This window comes from Eucyclogobius newberryi, unplaced genomic scaffold (assembly GCF_026437365.1).
Source record: "Eucyclogobius newberryi isolate DKJ021-1_F unplaced genomic scaffold, fEucNew1.0.hap1 SCAF_7, whole genome shotgun sequence".
NCBI lineage: Eukaryota > Metazoa > Chordata > Actinopteri > Gobiiformes > Gobiidae > Eucyclogobius > Eucyclogobius newberryi.
The window spans coordinates 19,759,366-19,783,644 of NW_027316389.1; the positions used below are offsets into that span (position 1 = coordinate 19,759,366).

General features: G+C 40.8%; 1 protein-coding gene across 1 annotated transcript in view; it reads right to left on the minus strand.

Moving 5' to 3' along the window:
* plxnb2b (plexin b2b) overlaps positions 1-24,279 on the minus strand; it is a 253,304-nt gene that overhangs the window by 74,427 nt on the left and 154,598 nt on the right. Inside the window, exons 13-17 of the mRNA XM_072435874.1 lie at positions 23,601-23,688; positions 23,281-23,450; positions 20,569-20,717; positions 12,041-12,143; positions 10,084-10,220 (exon numbers count right to left, since the gene is read on the minus strand). Coding sequence (XP_072291975.1) covers positions 10,084-10,220; positions 12,041-12,143; positions 20,569-20,717; positions 23,281-23,450; positions 23,601-23,688 — 647 coding nt within the window. The remainder of the gene's footprint in view (positions 1-10,083; positions 10,221-12,040; positions 12,144-20,568; positions 20,718-23,280; positions 23,451-23,600; positions 23,689-24,279) is intronic.

Here is a 24,279-nt window from a genome sequence, read left to right on the forward strand (position 1 = left end):
TGAACTCTAATCAAGTCCTTTGCACTGTAGTTATTTTGCATTTACCTTGGCTTATAAGATAAGATAAGATAAGGTATTCCTTTAGTGTCCACACATGGGGAAATTCCAGTGTTGCAACGCAGGTAGATACAGAGGAAAAGGACAGATAACTTTTAGGAAGTTTAAAAAACACACTTAATAGAAGAACTCTTATAAACAAAAACTCTTATAAACAAAAACTCCTATAGACAGAACCTCTCATTTCCTAATAAGGAATGGAGGGGAAAAATAAAGATAGAATAAAATAAAAAAAAAAACAGCTAGCGTAATACTAGAAGATAATACTAATAATAATGGTAAAATAAGCACTCTATTTGCATCAGTTATATGCACATGAATGTGACATTATTGCATGCGAGTACGACAGTAATTGCAGACAGAAATAGAAATATAGATTTTCCACTGCTTTACTTCAAAGTCTAGGTTTCCATATTTATTTATTTTTGAATTAGGAATTTCCGGCTGTGGGTAAACAATTTTGGACTTTAAACAGAAAAACAATTCTCACTCCGACTGGGAAAAATAACCTTTGGAAAATAAAATGGGCACGGAAACCAGTGAGAAATGTCTTTTTAAAAAGTAAAAAAAACAACCAGACTCTGCCCAACAACATTACTCTCATTAATCATTTTAGTTTATCTTTATCAGAGGCGAGTGGAGCTTAATTACTTCGAATCAATACATTTACTTGAGTGACTTTAAATAAATTGTACTTTTGAGCGATTTTTTGTGGTAGTTTGCTTTTTATCCCAACTTGAGTACATTTTTTATTGAAGTAACACTTTATAACAACTACACCTGCGTTAGTAAAGCATGAACAAAGACTTAATTAATAGTGAACAAATGGTTTATTAAGCTTAATTCAGGCTTGGTGATCACTTAACTAATACTCCAACCCTAATTCCTAATCCTAACCTTATTTAAGTAGTAAATAAGACTGAATCAAGCGCAATAAACTACTTGTTCATTATGACTTAAGCCTTTGTTCAAGCTTTGTTAAGGCAATTAAGGTGTAGTTATGATAAAGTAGCACCCAATACTTCCTCTTACTGTGAGCGAGTCGACACGTGACAAAAGCTTTATGTTGACAACAGAACTTGCGCCATTCCTTTTGATATAATTAGGCCCGAGCGCCACAAGCTGGCGAGAGGCCTATTAATCTCGTAAGGCCGTGCGAAGCACGGCTGCGAAAGTGCGCACATAGTGCGCACGAAATCGAGCGCGAAGCGCTCGCCCACTTCCAAACACTCACTAACGCACTCCTCCACTCATGCACACCCGTGCATACTAATTAGTAGTAGGAAAATGGAACATTACCATTGTAAACGGGCGAAGCCCGTGCAAAAGTGCGCACTAAACGAGCACTTTACATTGAGATGACGACCGCTTCGCGGTCGTCATCCCCATATAAAGCACTCATTTGCGCGAAGTACCTCACGAATACGTTCCCCATCTCTTGCATGTTCCGTGCATATAAGCATGTAATGCAAAAAATGAACATTATTACTGTATAGAGGGCCAAAAACACAAAGTGGGCGGAGCCCACTCAAAATTAACGAAAGTACCCGTCAGTGACCAGGGACCCACACCATGAGGTAGGAAAGCGCGAGCGCTTTCCGAAAATGTATAGTTTATGATATTTGGAAAATGGGAAACATTGTTTTCGTATCGGAATATTATTCTTTCTTTCTTCTTCTCGGGACCAACCCCCCTATTTTTCACCCAGTGAACATTGACGAAAAGTCACAAAAATTTGCACACCTCTAAAAATCGTGCCTCTCTACATTCTGGCTATTTCCCTTTTCTAAAATAAAAAAAATTGGCGCGTCAGCGCCCCCAAATGTACCAAAAATGCATTGAGAGATGGGAAATGACCCCAAAAAAATTTGATCGTAGAATCATGAAATTTGGCGCAGAGGTAGATGGTGACAAGAGAAGTAAAAAATATTATTACGGCAACGCCGTCCGCCCAACCAAATGTCGGCCATATTGCTTCAAAAATGGCTAAACATGACTTCGGAGTTTTTCCAAACGTCGTACTTTTACGAACTCCTCCCAGGCCGTTGGCCCTAAAAAGCTGAAATTTGGTGAAAATGCTACTGAGGAGTGGGACATCAAAAGTTATCCAAATTACATTGATACCTGTCACGGTCTCTGTGCGGCAAAGCCGCAAACTGTAGCAAGAATTTCAGAAATCTCCCAAATTTAACATTTCTGCCGTTTGCGCAGATAAAGTCCGAATTGCGTCAAATTAGAATCAGTTGTTAAACTCTTTGCCCTAAACCTACTTGAAGTGAAATAAATTAATTTGGAGCCACAGCGCCCCCTACAGATTTTATATGGAGGTTAAATATTTAGTTTTGCGAAATTATATGAAATTTGACACACAATTCAATTTTGGCCCCATCAAAAAAGTCAATGAGACCCATGTCATAATTGTTATGGCTTTGCCGTAACGATGACCGAAACCTTCCATGTTATTCCAATGGGGAAATCGCCAGAACATGTTTACACTTTAGACTTTCACAAACTCCTCTTAGGGCGTTAGACATATTAACCTGAAATTTGGTGAGACTCATCTTCAGGGGTGGACCATCAAAAGTTATCCACATTTTTATTCAAAGAGTCACGGTGTCTGTGCGGCAAAGCCGCACATTTTGCCAAGAATTCAAAATAAAATAGCTTTTTGATGGTAAAACAAAGGGGAGAAGATGTGACAGCGTCACAGATTCAGCAGTAGGCGTAATAAAAGGACAATTGGGGCGCGTTAGCGCCCCCTCCTCTTGCGGCGTGGCGGCGGCGTAGCGAGGGCCGATCATTGCCGCTTGCGGCTATATTTATTTTTTTATTAGGCCCGAGCGCCACAAGCTGGCGAGAGGCCTATTAATCTCGTAAGGCCGTGCGAAGCACGGCTGCGAAAGTGCGCACGTAGTGCGCACGAAATCGAGCGCGAAGCGCTCGCCCACTTCCAAACACTCACTAACGCACTCCTCCACTCATGCACGCCCCGTGCATACTAATTAGTTGTAGGAAAATGGAACATTACCGTTGTAAACGGGCGAAGCCCGTGCAAAAGTTCGCACTAAACGAGCACTTTACATTGGGATGACGACCGCGAAGCGGTCGTCATCCCCATATAAAGCACTCATTTGCGCTAAGTAGCTCACGAATACGTTCCCCATCTCTTGCATGTTCCGTGCATATAAGCATGTAATGCAAAAATTGAACATTATTACTGTATAGAGGGCCAAAAACCCAAAGTGGGCGGAGCCCACTCAAAATTATCGAAAGTACCCGTCAGTGACCAGGGACCCACACCATGAGGTAGGAAAGCGCGAGCGCTTTCCGAAAATGTATAGTTTATGATATTTGAAAAATGGGAAACATTGTTTTCGCATCGGAATATTATTCTTTCTTTCTTTCTTTCTTTCTTTCTTCTTCTTCTCGGGACCAACCCCCCTATTTTTCACCCAGTGAACATTGACGAAAAGTCACAAAAATTTGCACACCTCTAAAAATCGTGCCTCTCTACATTCTGGCTATTTCCCTTTTCTAAAATAAAAAAAATTGGCGCGTCAGCGCCACCAAATGTACCAAAAATGCATTGAGAGATGGGAAATGACCCAAAAAAAATCTGATCGTAGAATCATGAAATTTGGCGCAGAGGTAGATGGTGACAAGAGAAGTAAAAAATATTATTACGGCAACGCCGTCCCCCGAACCAAATGTCGGCCATATTGCTTCAAAAATGGCTAAACATGACTTCGGAGTCTTTCCAAACGTCGTACTTTTACGAACTCCTCCCAGGGCGTTGGCCCTAAAAAGCTGAAATTTGGTGAAAATGCTACTGAGGAGTGGGACATCAAAAGTTATCCAAATTACATTGATACCTCTCACGGTCTCTGTGCGGCGAAGCCGCAAACTGTAGCTAGAATTTCAGAAATCTCCCATATTTAAAATTTCTGCCGTTTGCCCAGATAAAGTCCGAATTGCGTCAAATTAGAATCAGTTGTTAAACTCTTTGCCCTAAACCTACTTGAAGTGAAATAAATTCATTTGGCGCCACAGCGCCCCCTACAGATTTTATATGGAGGTTAAATGTTTAGTTTTGCGAAATTATATGAAATTTGACACACAACTCAATTTTAGCATCCCCATCAAAAAAGTCAATGAGACCCATGTCATAATTGTTATGGCGTTGCCGTAACGATGACCGAAACCTCCCATGTTATTCCAATGGGGCCAGAACATGTTTACACTTTAGACTTTCACAAACTCCTCCCAGGGCGTCAGCCCTATTAACCTGAAATTTGGTGAGACTCATCTTCAGGACCATCAAAAGTTATCCACATTTTCATTCAAAGAGTCACGGTGTCTGTGCGGCAAAGCCGCACATTTTGCCAAGAATTCAAAATAAAATTGCTTTTTGATGGTAAAACAAAGGGGAGAACATGTGACAGCGTCACAGATTCAGCAGTAGGCGTGATAAAAGGACAATTGGGGCGCGTTAGCGCCCCCTCCTCTTGCGGCGTGGCGGCGGTGTGGCGGCGGCGTGGCGAGGGCCGATCATTGCCGCTTGCGGCTATATTTATTATTTTTCTTGTTCTTCTTCAGCGCTTTGATCTCTAATTTGACCCCCTGAACATGCTCAAAAACTCACCAAACTTTGCCCAAAATTCAGAATCGGCGAAAAATTGTATTTTTTCTGGGCCATTTTTTTTTTCGTTAAAAAATGGCGCGACAGCGCCACCGACAAAAGTCAAAATACATTGCGCCTATGGGAGACGCCCCGAGGTCAACTTTGGCGTAAAACTACGAAATTCGGGACACGCATTCCTCTCGTGAGGATAAACAAAAAAAATCATTGTGGCCACGCCCCCAAACTTACCCTATGGCCGCCATCTTCCTTTGAAAATGAAAACAAGCTGAGTTAGCCATTTTGTTTACGTCAAACTTTGACGAACTCCTCCTAGGGCGTTTTGCCCACCGACTTCAAAATCGGCGTACGTCCTCTGGACAAGTGGGGCATCTAAAGTTATTCAATTTTTTGAGATACCTTTTACGGTCTGTGTGCGGCGCAGCCGCAAAGTTGGACAACTTATTTTGGAATATTGCAGGTCTAAAAATTGCTCCCATTTGATCAAAACCAGTCCGATTAGGACCAAATTTGAATCAGTTGTTAAACTTTCTAGTTTGGACCAGTTTAGGCTGACAAAATTGAAATGGCAGTGATAGCGCCCCCTACAGAGTGACCTTTAAATTAACATTGAAGGTCAAAAATTAGTTTTACCAAAATTGTCTAAACTTTACCCAAAATTCTATTTTGCCGTCCCGATCACAAAAGCCAATCACAAAAATGCCTAAATTTTTACGCCGTAGTCGTAGCGATGACAGAAACCTCCCATGTTATCCCTATGGGAAAACCACAAAATCTCTCAAATTACCACATTTTTATGTTTTACACTTTAACGAAGTCCTCCTAGTGCGTTTTGCCCACCAACCTCAAAATCGGTGTACGTCCTCTAGACAAGTGGTGTATCTAAAGTTATCCAAATTTTAAGGATAACTTTTACGGTCTTTGTGCGACGGAGCCGCAAACGTTTCCCAGAATTCTGACTATTTGGCCTTCAGAGTGGCCTATAAACAATAGAGTTTTTCCAAATGACATGATATTTTGAACGAAATTCTAATTTGCCATCCTGATCACAAAAGTATGAGAGCCAAAGTCATATTTTGTACGGCGTAACCGTAGCGATGACAGAAACATCCCATGTTATCCTTATGGGAAAATCGTAGAATCGCTCAAGTCACCACATTTTTACGCTTCACACTTTAACAAACTCCTCCTAGGGCGATTGTCCGATCAAGTTCATATTTGGAGAATATCATCTACACAAGCGGGGCATCAAAACTTACCCATGTTTTGATTCTAAGTGCTACGGTCTCTGTGTGGCGGACCCGCAAATATATGTCAGAAATGGGAAAACAGCGAAATCTCTAAAATCACCACATTTTTACGCTTCACACTTTAACGAACTCCTCCTAGGCCGATTGCCCGATCAAGCTCATATTTGGGGAAAATCATCTACACAAACGGGGCATCAAAAGTTATCCATATTTTGATTTTAAGTGGTACGGTCTCTGTGCCGTGGAGCTGCAAATATACTGTCACAAATGGGAAAAACGCCAAATCCTTGAAATGTTCACATTTACGCTTCACACTTTAACAAACTCCTCCGTGGGCAATAGCTCGATCAAGCTTTACTTTGGGAAAAATCATCTACACAAGCGCGGCATCAAAAGTTATCCATATTTTTATTCCAAGTGCTACGGTCTCTGTGCGGCGGCGCAGCAAATTTGACTGACACTTGTGTTCATTTGCACTGGATTGGCCATGTCCAATGTGTCGCCGTCTGTCAAGTTCTTTTTTTATTCAACACACAATAAGGGCGCCATCTTTATCAAGTCAAAAGCGCAGAGTCGGAAGGCCGGCGGCCCGCGAGGGCCGTTGGATGCCGCTTGCGGCTTTAATTCTTTCTTTCTTTCTTTCTTTCTTTCTTCTTCTCGGGACCAACCCCCCTATTTTTCACCCAGTGAACATTGACGAAAAGTCACAAAAATTTGCACACCTCTAAAAATCGTGCCTCTCTACATTCTGGCTATTTCCCTTTTCTAAAATAAAAAAAATTGGCGCGTCAGCGCCACCAAATGTACCAAAAATGCATTGAGAGATGGGAAATGACCCAAAAAAAATCTGATCGTAGAATCATGAAATTTGGCGCAGAGGTAGATGGTGACAAGAGAAGTAAAAAATATTATTACGGCAATGCCGTCCGCCCAACCAAATGTCGGCCATATTGCTTCAAAAATGGCTAAACATGACTTCGGAGTTTTTCCAAACGTCGTACTTTTACGAACTCCTCCCAGGGCGTTGGCCCTAAAAAGCTGAAATTTGGTGAAAATGCTACTGAGGAGTGGGACATCAAAAGTTATCCAAATTACATTGATACCTCTCACGGTCTCTGAGCGGCGAAGCCGCAAACTGTAGCTAGAATTTCAGAAATCTCCCATATTTAAAATTTCTGCCGTTTGCGCAGATAAAGTCCGAATTGCGTCAAATTAGAATCAGTTGTTAAACTCTTTGCCCTAAACCTACTTGAAGTGAAATAAATTCATTTGGCGCCACAGCGCCCCCTACAGATTTTATATGGAGGTTAAATGTTTAGTTTTGCGAAATTATATGAAATTTGACACACAACTCAATTTTAGCATCCCCATCAAAAAAGTCAATGACTCATGTCATAATTGTTATGGCGTTGCCGTAACGATGACCGAAACCTTTCATGTTTACACTTTAGACTTTCACAAACTCCTCCCAGGGCGTCAGCCCTATTAACCTGAAATTTGGTGAGACTCATCTTCAAGACCATCAAAAGTTATCCACATTTTCATTCAAAGAGTCACGGTGTCTGTGCGGCAAAGCCGCACATTTTGCCAAGAATTCAAAATAAAATAGCTTTTTGATGGTAAAACAAAGGGGAGAAGATGTGACAGCGTCACAGATTCAGCAGTAGGCGTAATAAAAGGACAATTGGGGCTCCTCTTGCGGCGTGGCGGCGGCGTGGCGGCGGCGTGGCGGCGGCGTGGCGAGGGCCGATCATTGCCGCTTGCGGCTATATTTTAATTTTGTGGTCGATACTTATCATTTTGTACTTATTGTTGTCCTTCCATCTAAATAAACTTCATAATTCAGATTTTACGTCCAGACAGTTTCCAGTGGTGCAAAGTAACAAAGTACAAATGCAAAAGTACTGTTAAGGGATCTGTACTTTTTAAAATAATAATAATAGTTGATACTTTTTACTTACTTCACCACATTTGGGAGAAGGTAGTTGTACTTTCTACTCCATTAAAATGTTTGAACTGGACTGAAAAGTACAAAGTAGTAAAGAGTTTATTTTTAGCAGATTCGTGGTGATTTAGGCAATTTAGGCAATTCTCGAAAATCCGATTGAAATGCTTTTACTTTAGTAGATTTTTATGTGCTACTTACACTTTTACTTAAAGTGCCCCTGACAGGTTGGACTACGACTACGACTATACAGAATAACACATTTTTTAGGTTTATAATGTCACTTCCTGTTTGTAATTGATGACATCACACTAGGAAATTACCCAGCAAGCAGTGGGAATCTAATCTAATGTCACATTTTTTTTAATTTGACAAATAAAAGTATATGAGAGCACTTTATTTTGTTGAATTCATGTTTCAAGTTGTTTCTTTTGTATAAATTATGCACTGCAATTTGTATACAATGTGATGTCACTTTCTACAGATTTTTCAAAGTTTTCTCCAAAAATACCTACTCGATTGGTGTAAAAATATAATTTATGTGTACAACAGGTGCAAAAACACAAAACAGAGTCAAAATTTGAACATCGTAAACACCTGTCATACCCCCTTTAAGTTTTTGCTCCTGCATCTGTACTTTTACTCAACACGGAGTACTTTTCCCGCCACTGACACTTCCTCCGCCATTACTCTTACTTCAGCTGTCGTTTTCGCCAAACCGAACCTCTTTTCATTCGCCTCAAAGTGTCACTATCGGTGTCGGACTCTGACGCCAAGAGAGGAAATCGTTATTGTGTCACCTGATTCGAGGCCAGTTCCATTTGAAGTGTTACGGGAGAACTTCAAAGTCGGCGAAATTAGCATAGAACCCGTCTGAATAACGAGAGGCGTTATCTGCACCGGCTATAACACACTCCAGGCGGAATGACGAGCGCGAGAAGCAAAAGGAAAACATCACATTGTTCGGACACATTAAAGACACATCCTGTAACTTTTCTAGTGGCGATGATACTGCCTTGTCTGGAAGGATCTTGGTGACGTTTAACCAGGCCAAGTTATGGGTCAGATATACACTTTTAATGGCTTTACGCACGAACACATTGTATATACCGTATGTTCCGGACAATAAGTTGCACCTTTTTTCATAGTTTTGGCTGGGGTGTGACTTATACTTATATTTATACTTGTATACTTATACTCCAGAGCGACTTATGTGTGATATTATTTGTTTTTTTCACACTTGCAACCGCATTTCATACTCCAGTGCAACTTATATATGTTTTTTTCTTCTCTATTATGCATTTTTTGGCTGGATTATAGTCCGGACAATACGGTAAGAATGATTCAGGCTTAGTAACTACATAATTAATGCCACAATCCTGGAATAAAGTAGTTACTATTAAGCCTTTGTTCATTATGATTTTTTTTAAAGCTCGACTACCTGATTTTTATGTTTATTTGATTGGGGCAGAACAAAAGAATAATAATTGCAGACCTGGTCCACAATACGCTGCAAACATAGGGCATGGTTTTTATTTTTTAAACGTGTGCAACTCGTCCTTGACTCTCACAAACTCTTTGGCACGTCGTTAATATTCAAAATGCATCACATTTTTAGCTCTTGGACATTTTATTTGAAGATGCAAAAAGCTTGCAACAGTCTCATTTTGTCACAAAGTGCTGATGCGTGATATTATAATGTGATAATATAAACATAAAATGTTCTCAAGGCTAAAAAGAAGTTTAGTTATTGTAAAGTGGCAACAAAATACTGTTTACTGCCATTTTGTGGAGCATTCCAGGTAAGCAGTAATGTCGCCATGGAGGCAAGCAGGTGGGAAAGTTACACAATGCACCACAGTGACTTTAGTTAAGTAGTTAGTATAAATATTAAAACAGTAAAAAAAGGTTAATAAAATTCTTAAAAAAATATGTTTAAATACTGTTGATTTTTATATATATTTCTCGTAAGATTAGTATTATTTCAAGATCAATTTAACAGGATCTTTTTTAATCCGACGTCCAATTACTTTTGACTACAGGGAACAAAGAGGCTGAACTCTTCACCAAATTAAAGCATCATGTTTGCCCTTTAAAACTAAAGCTTGAAGTTCAATCAAAAACATCAAAATCAAGATTAAACGATTAAATAATTAAGATTTGTGCAGCAAATGTAAAGAGACGTTTCTTACACAATGCAGTCCACTCCTCCGACTTGGACCTGAACGTCGCTCTTGCTGCCGGTTTTCAAGTGATGACCGGAAATGGTGATGAGGGTCCCTCCCGCTTTGAGCCCCTGACTGGGCTTCACCGAATCTGGGATGGGGTCCTGGAGCGGAGAGAGAACGTGGAGAAGGGCTTAGCATTCAATCCTTTCATGCGTGAGGTGATTGGTTAAGAGCGTTGAGACCGGTTCATCTCGGGACCCTTCAGAGCCCCTCAGAGCCGTGTTTACAAACATATTTATATTACGGACTCATCCTGGTGAGTAGGTCCTGTCCGTCTGCTCATCCGAGGAGAAGGATAGAGACTGTTCTCTCACTAAAGACTGCAGAAATCAATCAAAACACCACTTTTAGCACATATAAGAGGTACCAATAGCACTGTAAGAAGGTTGGAAAAGTCGATTTTGCATGATATGTAAAAATCAGCAAACGTATGTATTTCGAAGTGTGTCGTTGTTTTAATTCCTCCAAACATCACTTTTCATCACACTCTCCCTCACGCTCTTTCATGCCCTCAAAACTCTCTTTCTCTCTCTCTGAATCCATCCTGTCTCTCACTCTCTCCTTCTATCTCCCTTCCCTCCCTCTCTCTCTCTACCTCTCTCTCTCCCTCTCTCGCTCCCTCCTTCTCTCCCTCTTTCCTTCCCACCCTCCCTCTCTCTCTCTCCCTCTCTCTCTGCACATCTGCCGTCATGTGCTGAGTAAACAGTTCACGGAGCGCTCCCCGGTGGAGGCTTTCGGCGACTCCCGTATGAAAGCGCCCGTTAAATGGCTTGGGCTGCGGCGGTTACAATATTAGAGCGAGAACGGCGGCATCTGGTTAAACAGGGGCCGTCGGCGGAGGGGCTTATCAGGCGGCGCATTAGGCCCGTAATATGGCCCCGTCTACAAGTCAATTTAGCCTCGCATTAGCACGGCGGAATTCACATTTCTTATGTCCTTGCTATGTTCAGATAAGGGAGGTTTTTTTCTTACAGCAAATGGAAAAATGTAATGAAATGACAAAACAAGCGAGCAGGCTGAAAGCATCTGCGTCTGTTTATGTTCAGGGACAAATGTTCAGATTTCCCATACAATCAAATGCATTGTATAAGAGAAAAGAGCGAGAGTGGGTTAAGGAACGGGAAACTGGGTCTTAACTGGACTCGACAACCTTGAATACTATCTTACTCCAACTGCTTACATCTTGTCTATTTTGTATTCAAACTTCTCGGTATCTAAGGACGAGGAACGCTTTGCTCATTTCCTGTGGATGTCGGTTAATCTTTCGTCACCCGTTTCGTCGGTTGAGTTTGTTGGTTAAATCGACAATTCTGCGAAGCCCTGCCAAGAGACCACTGTTGTGATTTTGTTGTGGTTTTGCAAAAAGATATGTTGAATTAAGCAACACCTACGCGCCAAGGGATGTCACGATATCAAATGTCAGTGTTACGTTTGTGTGATGTACGATGATTTGTGAAAAATTTTGAGTAAATGAGAAATTGTGACTAAACAACAGTGAAATCTTTAGTTTTCCTTCTCAAGCGTAAAACAGCTTCACAAAACTGAACTTTCTGAAAGACAAAATCAACTTAAACAGCCAGATAAAAAAAGTTATTTATCTTTAGGTGCATTTTTTCTACGATAGATTGAAGTGAAACGTCTCAATTTTGCTTCTAAAATTGTCGCAAATATTATTTTAATGGGATTTTACTGGAATAACCTTGACATCCCAATCTGCATCCGTCTTGCCACTGCCACTCCACATGTGTCACTCATTGGGCGTTCGTCTTCCATAATTACGACTGAAGGTGTGTGAACGGTCGTGTTGGGAGACGCCGTTGGCACACAAACGCAGCCGTACGTCGTCCCCCTGGGCAGATGTCGCTTCGCGGAACCAATTTGAAGCGTCCTGGACACGTTATTGAAACACAACTCGTCTTACCTGGTAGGTGAACCGCATCGAGGACGTGCCCTTCTTCCCGCCCTTCACCTCCACTTCCACCTCGCCCCAGATCGGTTTGAGGGGCCCAATCTCGCACACCACGCTGCAGAGACAAACACGAGGGTTTACGGTTGAAACCAGCACTCCGTTTACTGTTGAAAAGTCGATAATCCAGGCGTTATCTGCTAAAACACGCTCCAGGTGGAATGACGAGCGCGAGAAGCATAAGGAAAACATCACATTGTCCGGACAAATTAAAGACACATCCTGTGACTTTTCTAGTGATGTTACTGCCTCGTCTGGAAGGATCTTGGTGATGTTTAACCAGGCCAAGTTATGGGTCAGAAGTATAGACTAGAAAGTATAGAAATTATAGACTTTTAATAGCTTTACTATAAATTGCACCTTTTTTCATAGTTTTGACCGGGGTGCGACTTATAGTTATATTTATACTTATATACTTATACTCCGGAGCGACTTATATGTGATATTATTTGTTTTTTTCACACTTGCAATTGCATTTCATATTCCAGTGCGACTTATATGTGTTTTTTTCTTCTCTATTATGCATTTTTGGCTGGTGCGACTTATACTCCGGTGCGACTTATAGTCCGGAAAATACGGTAAGAATGCTTCAGGCTTAGTAACTACTTAATCCATCCTGGAATAAAGTAGTTACTAATACGCCTGGCTCATTCTTAATAAAATGTTTGTCCATTGTGTCCTGGTTTTGGTCCCGGCGTGGACTTGGTTTGGTCCCGTTTTTTTTCACACCAGTCGCACTAATTTATCGAGAGCGCTAAAAGCAAATACTGTTGTCGATCCGATCTTGTGGTTCTGTGACTTTGGAGGATATTAAGCCGCCGGGAATCAGCTGAGACCGGTTCCACGAAAACGAATGTCGAGAAAGTGTGAACGAAACTGTAACAAACTGACACGAGGAGAATAGCGAGGGATGATCAAACGAGACGAGGAGTCAACTGCGACAAGCTACATTCAGTTAGTTTGACGTTACACGGTGCACCTGTAGTCGCAGAGGTAATTACAAGACAAATGTGAGAATATGGAGGGACAGCGCGCGGAAATAGTCCAATCCTGGTTTTCACAGCGTCTAGATTTAATCATGCTCGCGTACACTTCTTTATAATGACTTCACAAAGTTTAAACGTCACTGTAATTGGATAAATCTCACTCAGGAAGCAGGAGCAGGAAAGAAGCAGGAAAATGTGTTTATTTAGTGATGTAAAGTTTAGATTTTCGCTTTAGTTTAAGGTCCCTTATTACACGATCTATAAAGCACTAATAAGCACTTGTTATGTGTTTATAAGCACTTACAAGCATTTAGCATTAGATTACTTGAAAACAGTTTAATGAGCAGCTAATTAAGGCTCAAACGTTTTGTGCACTGTTCAATAGCACACAGTTTTTGTTTAATTAACATTTATAAGATGTTATAAGCCAAAGGCTGGTAATTGCCTAAGTGCTTAAAAACCAGACAAACAGATTCTAATTAATGCATTATAAATAGTTTACTCAGGAATGATATTCTAAAAATGGCCACAAAATATAGTTTTTGTACAGTATGTTGTCCATTTGGGCTAATTTAATCCAACCTTTTGTATAGAGCGCTTTAAAAACAACAGTCGATCAAATGTTGTGCACAACTTCAAGGCAGCTGCATTTAACCATGAGACAAAACGGCAACGAAACAGAAAAATGCCAAAAGTTCAAACTGAGTGAAACATCAAAGGAGCAAAAAAAGAGTTTTAAGAAGAGATTTTAAAACAGGAAGTGAGTCAATTGCTATTTCACATTGTTCACGAGCAGACAGAAGCCGGTTTGTGTCCAAGAAAGCCGCCTCATCACACTGGCTTTGACTTCAATTTGAGCCGTTCTGATTTTATTTCTCACTCTTGATATTCAGCCGTGTTATTTTGTGTCTTTTATATGAATTGCATTTTCTATGAATATCCTTTAGTATAATAGTATATTTTTTTGGCCACAACTCCAGCCCCACCGTCCACTTCAATCACGGTAATGACAAGGTTGTGACAAGAAAGGGCATCCGGCTTAAAAATCAGTTTTAAATAACCATGCAACAACAAAATGAGGAGTTGAATGATATAAAAGTCGAGATTTATGGAAACAAATTGAAATTGTAATGTAATAACAATAACAAATATAGCCGCAAGCGGCAATGATCGGCCCTCGCCACGCCGCCTCCACACCGCCGCCACGCCGCCTCCACACCGCCGCCACGCCGCAAGAGGAGGGGGCGCTAACGCGCCCCAATTGTCCTTTTTGTACGCCTACTGCTGAATCTGTGACGCTGTCACATCTTCTCCCCTTTGTTTTCCCATCAAAAAGCTATTTTAATTTGAATTCTTGGCAAAATGTGCGGCTTTGCCGCACAGACACCGTGACTCTTTGAATAAAAATGTGGATAACTTTTGATGGTCCACACCTGAAGATGAGTCTCACCAAATTTCAGGTTAATAGGGCTGACGCCCTGGGAGGGGTTTGTGAAAGTATAAAGTGTAAACATGTTCAGGCAATTTCCCCATTGGAATAACATGGGAGGTTTCGGTCATCGCTACGGCAAAGCCATAACAATTATGACATGGGTCTCATTGACTTTTTTGATGGGGATGACAAAATTGAGTTGTGTGTCAAATTTCATATAATTTCGCAAAACTAAACATTTAACTTCCATATAAAATCTGTAGGGGGTGCTGTGGCGCCAAATAAATTTATTTCAAGTAGGTTTAGGGCAAAGAGTTTAACAACTGAATTGTTTGACGCAATTCGGACTTTATCTGCGCAAACGGCAGAAATGTTAAATTTGGGAGATTTCTGAAATTCTTGCTAAAGTTTGCGGCTTCGCCGCACAGAGACCGTGACAGGTATCAATGTAATTTGAATAACTTTTGATGTCCCACTCCTCAGTAGCATTTTCACCAAATTTCAGCTTTTTAGAGCCAACGCCCTGGGAGGAGTTCGTAAAAGTACGACGTTTGGAAAAACTCCCGAGTCATGCTTAGCCATTTTTGAAGCAATATGGCCGACATTTGGTTGGGCGAACGGCGTTGCCATAATAATATTTTTTACTTCTCTTGTCACCATCTACCTCTGCGCCAAATTTCATGATTCTACGATCAGATTTTTTTTGGGTCATTTCCCATCTCTCAATGCATTTTTGGTACGTTTGGGGGCGCTGACGCGCCAATTTTTTATTTTTGAAAAGGGAAATAGCCAGAATGTAGAGAGGCACGATTTTTAGAGGTGTTCAAATTTTTGTGACTTTTCGTCAATGTTCACTGGGTGAAAAATAGGGGGGTTGGTCCCGAGAAGAAAGAAAGAAAGAAGAAAGAATATTAAAGCCGCAAGCGGCATCCAACGGCCCTCGCGGGCCGCCGGCCTTCCGACTCTGCTCTCTGCATTTTACAGAGATGGCGCTAACGCAATTGTCTAAGAACTAAGACAGTGACACATTGGACATGTACAATGCTGTGCTTAACCAGTGCAAATTAACACAAAGCTCCAGCACACAGAGACCGTGACACTTGGAATAAAAATATGGATAACTTTTAATGCTCCGCTTGTGTAGATGATTTTCCCCAAAATATGAGCTTGATCGAGCTATTGCCCACAGAGGAGTTCATTAAAGTGTGAAGCATAAATGTGAACATTTCAAGGATTTGGCGGTTTTCCCATTTGTGACAGTATATTTGCAGCTTCACGGCACAGAGACCGTAGCACTTAAAATCAAAATATGGATAATTTTTGATGCCCCGCTTGTGTAGATGATTTTCCCCAAATATGAGTTTGATCGGACAATCGCCCTAGGAGACGTTTGTTAAAGTGTGAAGCGTAAAAATGTGGTGATTTGAGCGATTTTGCGATTTTCCCATAAGGATAACATGGGATGTTTCTGTCATCGCTACGGTTACGCCGTACAAAATATGACTTTGGCTCTCATACTTGTACGATCAGGATGGCAAATTCGAATTTTGTGCAAAATATCATGTCATTTGGAAAAACTCTATTGTTTATAGGCCACTCTGAAGGCCAAATAGTCAGAATTCTGGGAAACGTTTGCGGCTCCGTCGCACAGAGACCGTAAAAGTTATCCTTAAAATTTGGATAAATTTAGATGCCCCACTTGTCTAGAGGACGTACACCGATTTTGAGGTTGGTGGGCAAAACGCACTAGGAGGAGTTCGTTAAAGTGTAAAACATAAAAATGTGGATATTTGAGAGATTTTGCGGTTTTCCCATAGGGATAACATGGGAGGTTTCTGTCATCGCTACGACTACGCCGTAAAAATGTAGGCATTTTTGTGATTGGCTTTTGTGATCGGGACGGCAAAATAGAATTTTGGGTAAAGTTTAGACAATTTTGGTAAAACTAATTTTTGACCTTCAATGTTAATTTAAAGGTCACTCTGTAGGGGGCGCTATCGCGGCCATTTCAATTTTGTCAGCCTAAACTGGTCCAAACTAGAAAGTTTAACAACTGATTCAAATTTGACGCAATTCGGACTTTATCTGCGCAAACGGCAGAAATGTTAAATTTGGGAGATTTCTGAAATTCTAGCTACAGTTTGCGGCTTCTCCGCTCAGAGACCGTGACAGGTATCAATGTAATTTGAATAACTTTTGATGTCCCACTACTCAGTAACATTTTCACCAAATTTCAGCTTTTTAGAGCCAACGCCCTGGGAGGAGTTTGTAAAAGTACGACGTTTGGAAAAACTCCCGAGTCATGCTTAGACGTTTTTGAAGCAATATGGCCGGCATTTGGTTGGGCGGACGGCGTTGCCGTGATAATATTTTTTACTTCTCTTATCACCATCTACCTCTGAGCCAAATTTCATGATTCTACGATCAGATTTTTTTTGGGTCATTTCCTATCTCTCAATGCATTTTTGGTACATTTGGGGGCGCTGACGCGCCAATTTTTTTATTTTAGAAAAGGGAAATAGCCAGAATGTAGAGAGGCACGATTTTTAGAGGTGTGCAAATTTTTGTGACTTTTCGTCAATGTTCACTGGGTGAAAAATAGGGGGGTTGGTCCCGAGAAGAAGAAAGAAGAAGAAAGAATAATATTCCGATGCGAAAACAATGTTTCCCATTTTTCAAATATCATAAAGTATACATTTTCGGAAAGCGCTCGCGCTTTCCTACCTCATGGTGTGGGTCCCTGGTCACTGACGGGTAATTTCGTTAATTTTGAGTGGGCTCCGCCCACTTTGTGTTTTTGGCCCTCTATACAGTAATATTGTTAAATTTTTGCATTACATGCTTATATGCACGGAACATGCAAGAGATGGGGAACGTATTCGTGAGCTACTTAGCGCAAATGAGTGCTTTATATGGGAATGACAACCGCTTCATCCCAATGCAAAGTGCTCGTTTAGTGCGCACTTTTGCACGGGCTTCGCCTGTTTACAACGGTAATGTTCCATTTTCCTACTACTAATTAGTATGCACGGGGCGTGCGTGAGTGAAGGAGTGCGTTAGTGAGTGTTTGGAAGTGGGCGAGCGCTTCGCGCTCGATTTCGTGCGCACTATGTGGCCTCTCGCCAGCTTGTGACGCTCGGGCCTAATAATAAAAAAAATAATATTTTTAGCAAAAACAATATAGCCGTTTCCACTATAACAACAAATTATACATCGTTTGAAAGCTCTAAGCCTTCCCCATCCCGCCATGGGGTGGAATCATCATTACGAGCGCTTACGCGCTCGTCACTCCCTATTCCGTCGGGATGCCCCGCCTACTCCCCATAGACTTCCATTGATTTGAGCAGATACAAGCATGAAGCGGTCGTCATCCCAATGTAAAGTGCTCGTTTAGTGCGCACTTTTGCACGGGCTTCGCCCGTTTACAACGGTAATGTTCCATTTTCCTACTACTAATTAGTATGCGCGGGGCGTGCGTGAGTGAAGGAGTGCGTTAGTGAGTGTTTGGAAGTGGGCGAGCGCTTCGCGCTCGATTTCGTGCGCACTATGTGCGCACTTTCGCAGCCTTACGAGATTAATAGGCCTCTCGCCAGCTTGTGGCGCTCGGGCCTAATAATAATGATAATACTTTAAAAAATGCATAAATAAAATAATAATAATTAAGAATAATACATGAATAATAATAATAATATATATATATATATATATATATAATATATATATATATATATATATATATATATATATAAATAATAATCATAATCATAACAAAAATAAATAAAATAATGATACTTTAAAAAAACATAAATGGATAATTGATCAAAATAAATAAATAATAACATAAAAAATGGGACAATAAAAAAGGACAATAATACTAAATTTAAAAAAACATACATGCATGAATTAAAATAAATAAATAAATAATAATATATACAAATAAAAATAACAATAATTTGATGATTTACAGCAGGGGTGTCAAACTCATTTGGGCCGCGGGCCGAATTTCGACGCTCAGGCTGGGTCGAACATAACGAACATAACGTAAAACATAAAACTATTACAAATATAAGAAATAAATAGCTTTATATAGCCTACGCTGTTTTGAAGCAATTACTGGATCGATTAAAAAAAACAAAAAAAACATTTGTTCTCATAAACTGAAATGTATTTAGAAAAACAAGTGTAATTTCACCAACACTGTGCTTCAGTTTATGTCATTACAACTTCAGAGTTGATCTACAGTTCTACACAGAGATAAACATTTGACTTTAATAACAAAATAAACTTCTCAAGATCTAAAGAAACTTTTAAATGTACTAACTAACATGTCCACGTCTGTGTAGTTACCTGTAGTTATCTGTACACCTGAACTGACACGCCACTAAACTTCAGCTCAAAAGTGCTTAAAATGCACTTCTCCCTCGGCAGCTCACACAGCAGTGCAGCAGAGCCCCGTGGGGGAGGGGCGGCCACCGGCGGCATTGTGGGACGCGTAGTTTTAGCGATAAAAAGCGGTTACGGATGTAACTACGGTTCTATGAATCGATTATTATTATTATTTTGTTTTAATATAAATTTGAAATGTTCAGCGGGCCAGATTAAAACGTCTAGCGGGCCAGATTTGGCACCTATGATTTACAGTGTCAGTGTTTGGTCATTCTGAAGCTAAACCCCAACGTACAAAGAATACACCGCGATGACGATGTTTTCTAAAGTAAACCTTCCCATTTGGTGGCAGAGATCCGAGTTTATGAGTCGTAATACAAGCGACAGGAGCAGAGTCTGTCCCAAACTCGGCAGGAGGCGCCGTGGCTGCCAGCTATGGGCCCATAATGCATCTGTTCTCCTGTTTGAAGTGGGCTGTGAACGGAGCGCAGTCGCTGGATTGTGGGGTCGTTAAAAGTCAATACGCAGATACTAATCGATATAAACGTGCAGCAGAATTAGACGCTCGTTTGAGATCATTTTGAAATCTTTGCTGAATGGTTTTACCGCCATGTTGGATCAGGAGGGTCAAGTATAAGATATGTAGGTGCCAAAATGTGAAGAAAGACACATATATAGTATAAATAAAACAAAATAAATCCAAAGGAGTGACGTGAAGGTGTGCCAAATGTCTGAGATGCATAAGCCAAAACAATATTCTATTATGCATTATTTGTATAGTTATCGACCTTTAAACGTCTTCTCGTTTTCATTTCATGTTTTAGGACAAAAACAAACCAAAAAAGAAAAAAAACGTTTCCCACACTAGGAAATTACTTTTGGCTCCATCTACTGCCTGCAAAGGGAATTACATAGGGGAGAGACATGCTAATGCAGCCACACAGTTGTAATGATCGTGATTTATGGACTTTAAAGCAGCGCAGAAGATCTGAGCCACGTCACAGGCAGAACAAGACGTCACAGCCAAAAAGGGACATTTAAAATGGAGATTTTGAAGCTCAGAGGACACAAACTTAGGTTCTTTGTAAAGTAAATAAATTAGGTAAATACCTTGACATTAAACTACTGACCTTTTAAAATCCTCGGGTAGAGTCACTGTGTTAAGTGCACTTAACACACTGTACATGCTCATGTGAATATTTAAGAGGTTTGTGAGGGATATTTATAAGTTAAATGTAAATTGTTCATACTGGGGGGTTTAGTTGATGTATTTTATGTCATTGTATTGTGACTTTATATTTTGGTTCAGTTACATGTCTACTTCTGCTAGTGAAATAAATCATACAATATGTAATACAATGAACTGTTTCCAATATAAATAAGTATCACACTGCAAAATTACACCTTCAAAAAACTAGAAAAATACATTTGTTTTAGGCAAAATGTCCTTGAACAAAATTTCACTGATCAAGAATTCTTCAAATAAGCTTAAAAATCTGACTTATTTAGTGTTTGTTTGGTAAAAATGTCTTAAAATAAGGTATGATATGGTCAATCTTGGTTAGATTTATGAAATTTGCAGTGCATAAAACGTAGATGTCTCTAAAAGTAACGTACACTTCCAAAACCTCTGCACACAAACACAATGTGGGTAAATCAAGGTGAAATAAAGATAGCACCTGGTGGAGACGGAGTACTTCTCCTTCTGGTGCACGCAGGGCTCGCCCACCACACTGATGCTCACGATGTCGTCGGCGTGGATGCCCAGGTTTGACCCTTTGATGGTGATGGAGATTCCCCCCTGCGGCGGCCCGAACCTGGGGATGATCTGAGGGAGGACCAGGACTTTAGTTTCCAAGGAAAACAAACTGAACACTGGGACAAAAGACTTCACCATCAAGGTAACTGTGGCTTTATGCACATGAGTGGTTCACAATTTAAACCCAAATATAACCAGGCAAACCTTTTACTTTTAAACAATTTACCTGAATGTTGAAAGAACAAAAAAAGACTAAAGAAAAGGTTGGCAAAACTGAGACTAAATCCGGATTACAACATTATTACCGTATTTTCCGGACTATAAGTCACACCTTTTTTCATAGTTTGGCCGGGGTGCAACTTATATGTGATAATATTATGTATTTTCAACTGCATTGTTGATTATTTTCACACTGACATCCACAAGAGGGCGCTCTAGGCTCTAAGCGACGCAGAAGAAGAATCTGCACTTCCTCTTCCTCTTGAGTTTGTGGAGTTGTTTAGAAGTGACACAGAGGAAGAAGAATTCAATGGATTTAGTGATTTGGGGTAAAACTGATGCTTTGGTAAACTTGTTAGCATGTTCTTTATGCTATAGTTATCTGAATAACTGTTAATATGTCACGTTAACATACCAGACACTTACCACAGTTCTGTCTGTGCCTCATGTAGCTGAAGGTGTTAGCATTAGCATATGTCATGTAGCTGAAGGTGTTAGCGTTAGCATACGTACACCTATTCACCATGTTCTCTCATCTGTCATTATTTTAAACTGCAGTTCAAGATTAAATGTCTGTTCTTGGATTTTATCAAATACATTTCCCCCAAAATGTGACTTATACTCCAGTGCGACTTATATATGTTTTTTTTCTTCTCTATTATACATTTTTGGCTGGTGTGACTTATACTCCGGAGCGATTTATAGTCCAGAAAACAGGGTAAAATTAAGATCATGTTAAGATCAAGTGCTGATTTATAATGTAAATGCAATAGGTTTATGATGTAAACCTTCAAATAAGAGTATAAGTTCATATTTCTGCACTTTTCTGATTCATTTTACAGACATTTCACATTCATCTGATAATTAAACCCCAGCTAATATATGTTTAAAGACGCGTTTCAACACATTTGACACAATATTGTCTTCATTGACCTCCTAACTGTGCAAATATGGCCCACATAAGAAAGAAAACGTAAATCATATCTGAATGCGCCGAAAGAAACAAATGTTCAATGTTTCTTTTAATATGGAAGAACCAAAACCTACCGTTACGAATAAAAAATAACACGTAAAATAACACTCAAATAAGGCCAAATGTATAAAAAAAAAATGACTCCGGGCGGCGAACGTACGTGACCCACCTCTGATTCCGAGCGCGCCTTGTTTCTCCAGCTCGTATTTAGCGAGGCGTTCGACCGCGCGCCAACCTCGGTCGCGCCGGGCGTCAATGCGACAACCAAAGCACGCCGTCAATGACAATGAGCCCCGACAATTAGAGAACAAAGAGCGCATCGATCCGACGGGAGGTGGCTCACGTCTGAGAGTCGGCGCTCCGAGCTTACCCCGCGCGCCCGCTCGATAAACTAACCGGCGGCGTCTATGCGCTAATCACGAAACGCAGCGGGCGGGACGAGGTCAAGGGGCAACGGAAAGTCACACGGCCGCGTCACGTTTCTCAGGTGATCGCTCGTAGGCTGACTGCGGAGGCGTTTGTGCAGTTAAAGACGACATATTAGTGTTGAACTGTGATATACGTGGGTTATTTATTGTATTTATTTACCTTTGGGTCATTGTAAATAGCAGCGGCATTCAAAACGGCAGAATTTAACGTGCTATAAAACAAATATACTGCATGTCGACGTTTCACTTATGGAAATATCTCCACATGAGAGATTATTTGAAGGGAGATGTTTCTGCTTCTCCTCGGCAAAGCTTAAAGTGGTATGAAAGCAAAACAAAAACAGTGAGCGGAAAAGCGCCAGCGAGGCACATTAGCTTTGTCACTTTGATTAAGTAATGACTAAAACGACCACCTTCGGAGTTTAGCACACGTCGGATTCACAGATGATGACATTTTTACAGTAGTGTTTTCAAATTTCAAGCCGTGAGGTGAGAAAATTGCACTTTGAAATAATAAAACATGAGAAATAAATAAAAACAATCATAGAACAAGCAGAATATATGAAAAAACATGAGCCGAACAACGAAAAAAACCAAGACTTACTGAAAATACCGTATTTTCCGGACTATAAGGCGCACCTTTTTTCATTGTTTCGGCTGGGGTGCGACTTATACTTATATTTATACTTATATACTTATACTCTGGAGCGACTTATTTGTGACATTATTTGTTATTTTCACACTTGCAAACGCATTTCATACTCCAGTGCGACTTATTTGTTTTTTCTTCTCTATTATGCATTTTTTGGCTGGTGCGACTTATACGCCGGAAAATACGGTAAATCAGATTTTCTGTCATTTCACAGTAGATACAGTCTGCGTATGCTTAGTTCGCAGTTCACCCAAGTCGTCAGCCCCCTTTTGAACTCTTAAAATCATCTTTTCTTTGCTTACGCGGCCCTCCCGATGGTTTACGACATGGCGACAGGTTCCTGCGTTTCCCGTAACTTACGTCTGTTATTTGGGGATGCGGACACTCCACGTTGTAAATGTCCAGGGCGGCGCAGAGGTCCTCGAACACGCAGGCCCTTTGCTTGGGACACCACACGCATCTGTACTTGGGGGCGGCGTTCTTGCACAGGCTGCAGTCCTGTCGGCCCACGGCGCAGTTGTACAGCGTCACTGCCAGACAAAGAGCGCAGGGGGGGGCGTTCAAAAGACGAGGCGGGGCGGTGGAAATGGGGCGCGGTTCAGTCGGCGGGACCAAAGTTTCACACGGTGCGCCTTCAAAACCAGCTTAATAACTCTGACAAACAGACGTCGACTGCGTACCGTTCAGGGTGCTGTCCATCTTTTTGCCCGTCTCTTTGTCCTTGACGTAGAAAAGCACGTTGGTCTCCGGGGACTTGTCGAAGGAAAACTAGAAAAAAAGAAGAAAATGAATTATTAAAGCTCAGTCCACAGATTAATGGCACCGACTTGAGCGTTCCTCTGCTGCCGGTGTGGGCCGCCACGCCCTCCCGACGCCACCGGGGGAAAAAGAGATTATAAAAAATGACACACGGTTTGGCAGGTTCTCAACTAGGGAAATAAAATCGATGTTGTAAAAAAAGAACATGGCCCGAGGCGGAATGGAAAAACGGAACAAAAAGAGGTGGTGGCGAGGGCAGTAGAGGGCGCTAGAGAGTGTCAAAGAGCGTGGGAAAATGAAAGGTTTTAACATGTGTATAAATATCTTGAGTGGATGTTTAATCTAATCTTTTAAACTGTATTCTTTGAAGCTACAACGGCAGGGTGGTGTTAGAACTTTTGCAACGTTTGAAGTGCAAATAAAATATATAGTACAAATATAAATAGACAGAGAGTGAAGTATTTCTTAGGTCACTATTCTTAGCTTTTCTGGTCGATTAAAAGGCACTGTCGCCACATCAATAACATAAACATTACATTACAGTTTTCAAAATGTTGCCTACGTACACATGTATAGAATCTGCTGGCAAACCTACAATTT